The sequence below is a fragment of the Primulina tabacum genome, chromosome 3 (genome assembly GCF_025594145.1).
Source record: "Primulina tabacum isolate GXHZ01 chromosome 3, ASM2559414v2, whole genome shotgun sequence".
NCBI classification, from domain to species: Eukaryota; Viridiplantae; Streptophyta; class Magnoliopsida; order Lamiales; family Gesneriaceae; genus Primulina; species Primulina tabacum.
Genome location: NC_134552.1, coordinates 4217355 through 4223844, shown reverse-complemented (window position 1 = coordinate 4223844; position 6490 = coordinate 4217355). Strand labels below are relative to the sequence as shown.

At 37.2% G+C, this 6490-nt stretch overlaps 1 protein-coding gene across 1 annotated transcript; it reads left to right on the top strand.

Annotated features, from left to right (window-relative positions):
* The first annotated feature begins 332 nt into the window (after window positions 1–332).
* LOC142539434 (F-box protein At3g54460) lies at window positions 333–5999 on the top strand. Its single transcript, XM_075644890.1, has 7 exons — window positions 333–2860; window positions 2943–3156; window positions 3862–4146; window positions 4227–4286; window positions 4382–4512; window positions 4817–4931; window positions 5680–5999. The coding sequence occupies exons 1-7, from the start codon at window positions 468–470 to the stop codon at window positions 5824–5826; spliced, it is 3345 nt and encodes a 1114-aa protein (XP_075501005.1). The 5' UTR covers window positions 333–467; the 3' UTR covers window positions 5827–5999.
* The last annotated feature ends 491 nt before the right edge of the window (window positions 6000–6490 follow it).

Genomic DNA, 6490 nt, shown 5'->3' with positions numbered 1-6490 from the left:
ACAAATTGATATATATGTTTAGGTTTTGTTGATTGCGATGTTAATATTTTTACAATTTTATTTTACAGTTGTGATTGGGATGCTAGAAGTTTGATGCTCACACCTGTCAAAATGGACCACGACAACTATTATAGTATTTGGAGTGTTACAGACCTGTCACGTCCTTCAATGCAAATGGCGTTGTTGTGCACCTGACAATTCCAAGAAAAAGCTTTTTGAACTCCAAGAAATTTTTAAGAGCTTACCCAGTGTGTTGGAGAAGGTGGACCTTGATCATTCAAGAGTGCAGCCAGCTCATTTATCATCTGACTCCGGTATATGGGCGTTGTCAGATGATATTTTGACTAATGTCTTATCTGCACTATGCCCAAAAGACCTGCTTAGGATTTCTTTGGTGTGTCGTCATTTAAGGTATTTAGCAGCATCAATCATGCCATGCATGAAACTTAAGCTTTATCCTCATCAGCATGCTGTGGTTAATTGGATGTTACTGCGTGAACGGGAATCTAAAGTTCTACAACATCCCCTATTCATGGTTGTCAGATGATATTTTGACTAATGTCTTATCTGCACTATGCCCAAAAGACCTGCTTAGGATTTCTTTGGTGTGTCGTCATTTAAGGTATTTAGCAGCATCAATCATGCCATGCATGAAACTTAAGCTTTATCCTCATCAGCATGCTGTGGTTAATTGGATGTTACTGCGTGAACGGGAATCTAAAGTTCTACAACATCCCCTATTCATGGATTTCAAAACCGAAGATGGATTCGATTTCTATGTAAATAGGGTTTCTGGTGAAATTGTCTCTGGTGTAGTTCCCACAATTAATGATTTCCATGGCGGGATGTTTTGTGATGAGCCTGGATTGGGTAAAACTATAACATCCCTTTCATTGATCCTGAAAACTCAAGTAACTTGGGCTGAACCTCCAAATGGTGTACAAGTGATCTGGAGCATGCATGATGGGGATCGGAAGTGTGGCTACTATGAAGTTAGTGGAGACAATAAGATCCATGGTAGATTGCAGGACACTAACAAAAAGGTGGGTCAGAAATCTCGAAGAGGACAACTATCTCTTAATGAACTCACACCGAGGAATAATTCTAGTTTCCATGCACCTAATCCTCCTTGTTCTTTTGGTTTTGCTGAGCAAAATTTAGACTCAAGTGATTCCTCAGTTAGTAAACAAGTTAAATTGTCTTTGCCTGTCTGCTCAACTCCTTCAACATTTTTGGTGCGTAGCGCTGGGAGAAATAGTATTGTGAAAAGACAGCTTCTATATGCATATGATCCACCTGTCACTTCTGAGAGAAAAAAGGCTAAGAAATGCTCAAAAAACAGAAAATATGACTTTAATCAAGTTGGTTTCTCCTGCAGGAGGGATAAGGAGACAGTCGCAGAAAATGTTGAATGCAAAGAAACCTGGATCCAATGTGATTCTTGTAGCAAGTGGCGGAAGCTTGAGAATGGAATCCTAACAAATGCTTCTAGGGCATGGTTCTGTAGCATGAACAATGACCCCTTTCACCAGGATTGTAATGTTCCAGAAGAATCTTGGGATTATGGGGAGTCCATCACATACCTACTGGGCTTTCATACCAAGGAAACATGCGGTGGCCAGGAGGAAAATATTGCATTTTTCATCAGTGTGCTAAAGGAACATTATACACTGATAAATACAGAGACAAAGAAGGCCCTGACTTGGTTGGTTAAACTTTCACCTGATAAGTTAGCAGAAATGGAAACGATTGGGTTGGTGAGCCCTGTAGTAGGAAACTCACTGTTTGATACCAGAGTTACTCGTGATTATCACAAAATATTTCAATCTTTTGGCCTTGTTAAGAAAGTAGTAAAGAATGTCCTAAGGTGGTTCTATCCGAGGACGCTTGCAAACCTGTCCTTTGATTTGGATTCCCTCAGGATAGCTCTCTGTGAGCCATTACATTCGTTAAGATTATATGTGTCAAGTGCAACTTTGATTGTTGTCCCATCAAATCTTGTCGATCACTGGAAAACTCAAATTGACAGGCATGTCCGACCAGGACAATTAAGAGTTTATGTATGGGGTGATCAGAAGAAAAAGCCTCCTGCACACTATTTGGCTTGGGATTATGATGTTGTGATCTCTACCTTTAATCATTTGAGTGCTGAGTGGAGTCCTCATAAAAGAAGTGTACTGATGCAAGTTCATTGGCTTCGAGTCATGTTGGATGAGGGTCATACTCTTGGATCAAGTCTCAATATGACAAACAAATTACAAATGGCTGTGTCCCTAACTGCTACAAACCGGTGGTTGTTGACTGGTACTCCAACTCCTAACACTCCTAGCAGCCAGCTCTCTTATCTTCAACCAATGCTTAAATTCCTCCAAGAAGAGGCTTATGGGCAGTATCACAAATCATGGGAAGCAGGTATCCTTAGGCCCTTTGAGGCTGAAATGGAAGAGGGGAGGTCATGTTTGTTGCAGTTGCTTCATAGATGCATGATCAGTGCAAGAAAAGTAGATTTGCAAGCAATTCCACCTTGCAATAGGAAAGTTACATTTTTGGATTTTTCAGAAGAACATGCAAAAAGTTATAATGAGTTGGTGGAAACAGTACGGCGAAATATATTAATGGCAGACTGGAATGACTCTTCTCATGTTGAGAGTTTACTGAACCTGAAACAATGGAAATTCCGTGCTACTACAATACGAAATGTTAGATTATCTTGTTGTGTGGCTGGACATGTTAGAGTGACAGATGCTGGTGAAGATATCCAAGATACTATGGATATACTAGTTGAGAACGGTTTGAACATAATGTCGATAGAGTATGGGTTAATAAAGTATAATCTCTTGCATGGTGGAAATTGCATGAGGTGAGGTTATCTTTTTTTCTATCATGTATTATAGATCTAGTTTGACCTTGTATAATAGTATCCTTTGTTTTCTTATTGTTAGGTGCAAAGAATGGTGTCGTTTACCTGTCATTACACCTTGTCGGCATTTTTTATGCCTTGATTGTGTTGCTTTAGATTGTGAAAGGTGTACATTTCCTGGGTGTGGCAATTTGTATGAGATGCAGAGTCCAGAAGTCTTAGCTCGTCCAGAGAATCCGAATCCTAAGTGGCCCGTCCCAAAGGATCTCATTGAGTTGCAGCCTTCATACAAACAGGTGTGCCTAACTAAGTACATTGGATATGGTATAATTTGATATGGTCCACTGTGATTCTCTTTTTACATGTATTTGTTTTCAGTTCATACCTAAGGCCTACGTCTTGCCCACTTTTTGTTACTAAGGAAAGGAAAAAGCTACTCTAAATGGCATGGTAATTTTATCATCTGTCACCGCATATCAGCAGATATGCAGTAGATTGCACCTTTTTTGTTTCCCTCAAAACAATCCTTTCTTACTTTCTATTGACCATCTTGAATGTTGAATTTTATTCTTAATAACTTAGTAAGGAAATATGACCTTATGTTGGATTAATGGGTTCAATGCTCCATTCGTTCATTGATTCAAGGTACTACTAACTTTCAATTAATGTCAATTCTTTATGTAATAAGGGCTTGTGCTGCACTAAATATTGGCATCATATGATTTCCCCCTTTCTCTTTCTTCTTTTTTCCAGTTCGAGTAGATCATGTCCACCACAAAAATAGGTTAAATGGTGACTGGTAAATGAAGAGAAGATTGATTATGCGGTTATGCCCTTTGATTTAAAGCATTAATATTCTGCAGAAGCCTTTTGTCTATTTATATATATGTATGATCACTTTGATTGTGTTTGTCTATTTAAAAATCAATGGAGATTTTATGCATTTTGCCTCTTTTTGTCTTGAATCTTTTGCTCTCCTAAAATATCACTGTTTGATGCAGGACGACTGGAACCCTGATTGGCAGTCAACAACCAGCAGTAAAGTTACATATCTTGTTCAGAAGTTACAGAAACTGCAGGAAGCTAATAGGACCATAGGGTACCATAGTGAAAGGAGAGAGATTATCTCTGATAACCTCAATCTCTCCTCTAGGAGTAGCTTTTTAAACCCATCACTAGATCAGGAGACTTGCTGTAATTGTAGAAACGAGTGTAACAAGATCTCTCTTGAGAAAGTTCTCATCTTTTCTCAGTTTCTTGAGCACATACATATCATTGAACAGCAGGTAACTATAGATTGCTGCAGGCTTGATTTCTATGATATTTGTTTGACTTACGAGCTCAGTATTTTTAACTGTTGCTCCAGTTAAATGTCGCTGGGATCCAGTTTGTTGGGATGTATAGCCCTATGCATTCTAGTAACAAGGTAAGCTTTTGTTTTTACTTTTTACATTTATTTCTACTCTAATAATAATTTCTTTTGATGCAGTTTAGTTACTAAGTTTTGCTTGTGGTATTCAGATGAAATCTCTGGCAACTTTCCAGCACGATGCCAACTGTATCGCTCTTTTGATGGATGGAAGTGCTGCCTTAGGTCTTGATTTAAGCTTTGTAACTCATGTTTATTTGATGGAACCTATATGGGATAGAAGGTAATTGCTACAATTTCTTTCTTTCCTTTCCTTTTTTTTCTCTCCTCTTTTTGGCAAATCTAAACTGCTCGTAGCCAAATTCTAACATCTTGATTATCCAGCTGGTATGAGCAATTCCATCGAAGATGCGAACTGTAATTTTTCAGATGGTTAAACCAGTGCTTTTCTATGAGAGTTGATCTATATTCTGATATTTTTATGCTTTGTGTACTCTACTTTGGCTGAGAATTGCACATAGACACATAGTTGTTATACTCCACTTTTTAATATTGTTGATATATTTCAATTTATGAAACATGAATAGCATGGAGGAGCAGGTTATCAGTAGGGCTCATCGAATGGGTGCTGTGCGTCCTATTCATGTTGAGACATTAGCAATGAATGGCACGATTGAAGAACAAATGTTGAAATTCCTACAGGTAGTGCTCTCGTTGCCCTTTTTCTTTTTCTTTTTCTCGTTCATTTGATTGTTTGCTGTGGCTGTTGCTAGCATAGTCCTTCTAATCATCCACACCTTATTTTTGTTCTCGATACATTTCATAGAAGTATTTTTTCCCAAGTGCGTGTCCTCACCACCCATTCGAAGAAATTAATTGCTGCTAAAGCGTGTCTTTTAAAAAAGTTTGTTTACATATTTGTTTCCTCAAGCAGAATATCAAAGTGAAGCTAAACTTATGGTGGTGACAAGGGTTCTTGTCGTCTCTTGAAAAATGTAACACAGAGGTTGTTAGCGTGTGTACTACTGTCTTGTTACATAATCTGATGAGCTAAACACTGATATTTAACTGTGAGTATAGTTTGGGGAAAAAAAATCATTCACAGAAGTTACCACCACCACCTGTTGGTTCGATGGATAAGGAGCTTGATTTTGCTTAAGCATGGTCTCGGAGTAAATGTGGTTTTGAGACCAAAAAAAGGTACAAAAATGACATTTACAATTAAAGGACAAACAAATCATCTCGACTGAATTTATGAAATCCTCAACCACATCCGTTGTCAAACTCTCTCTCCGTGTCAAATATAAAAATTTATATTTGATGTAATGTTCATGATTGCTTCAATGATACCTGATTAAACTATTCAATGCAACCTCAAACACTGATGAAGTTTTGCTGTAATATAATCTATCTGGAACGGCTGACAACCGCACACCGTCTTGGCATATAGGATGCTGATGGATGTACAAGAGTGTTAAAGGAAGAGTTTGGGAAGGATGACGCTGACAAGACACGATCATATCGCACGCCACATGATTTTGCCGAGAGCAATTATTTGGCGCGTCTTAGCTTTGTGCGAACATTTTCTTGTACATAAGCTTGGTAGGTATCCCTTGGCTTCTTAATTATGATGTATGCATGGCGGATGATACTTTGAAATCGACCATATTCATCCCCATAAGTGTAAATGAATCAGCTTTCAAACCATTATCCGTCTGTTGATATGGAAAATATAATCTTCTTGAACTTCAATAGTATAACAACTCATTGTAGATTAATTGCCAATGAAATGAACACATTTAGCAGTGCATTGCCACATATGGTTAATATTCGACGTTACCTTATGAGTATTACCTTAATCCATTAAAGGAAAAAAAACTTCTTTAGAGTAGGCTCGTGAGTAAATTTAATATTGATCGAGAGTATATTGTATAGGAGCGACAATAGGTCAGGTTTGGATAAGATTTCATATCATTCGTCATCATCTTCATTTATTATATTCATCATAGTTTTCATTCGATATTCAATTTTATCCTCGTGCTCGTCGGAGGATTTGATGATATTCATACCATACTCAAATATATACTATATTCATTTATAATTGTATTTTCTCAAATATGAATTATTCCGAGTAAATTATGAATATTTATCAACAATTATGGAAAATAAAATAAAAATTAACAAATTAAATATTATAAAAAAATAACAAAATATTAGAAAGAATTTATCTTAATATCATTATCCAACCAAATTAACATCAA

Excerpts from the sequence above, each read along its gene's own strand:
- LOC142539434 (XM_075644890.1), top strand. The coding sequence starts at position 468 with ATGCTGTGGTTAATTGGATGTTACTGCGTGAACGGGAATCTAAAGTTC. Across the intron at positions 2,861-2,942 it reads CATGGTGGAAATTGCATGAG|GTGCAAAGAATGGTGTCGTT; the intron begins GTGAGGTTATCT and ends TCTTATTGTTAG. Across the intron at positions 3,157-3,861 it reads TGCAGCCTTCATACAAACAG|GACGACTGGAACCCTGATTG; the intron begins GTGTGCCTAACT and ends TGTTTGATGCAG.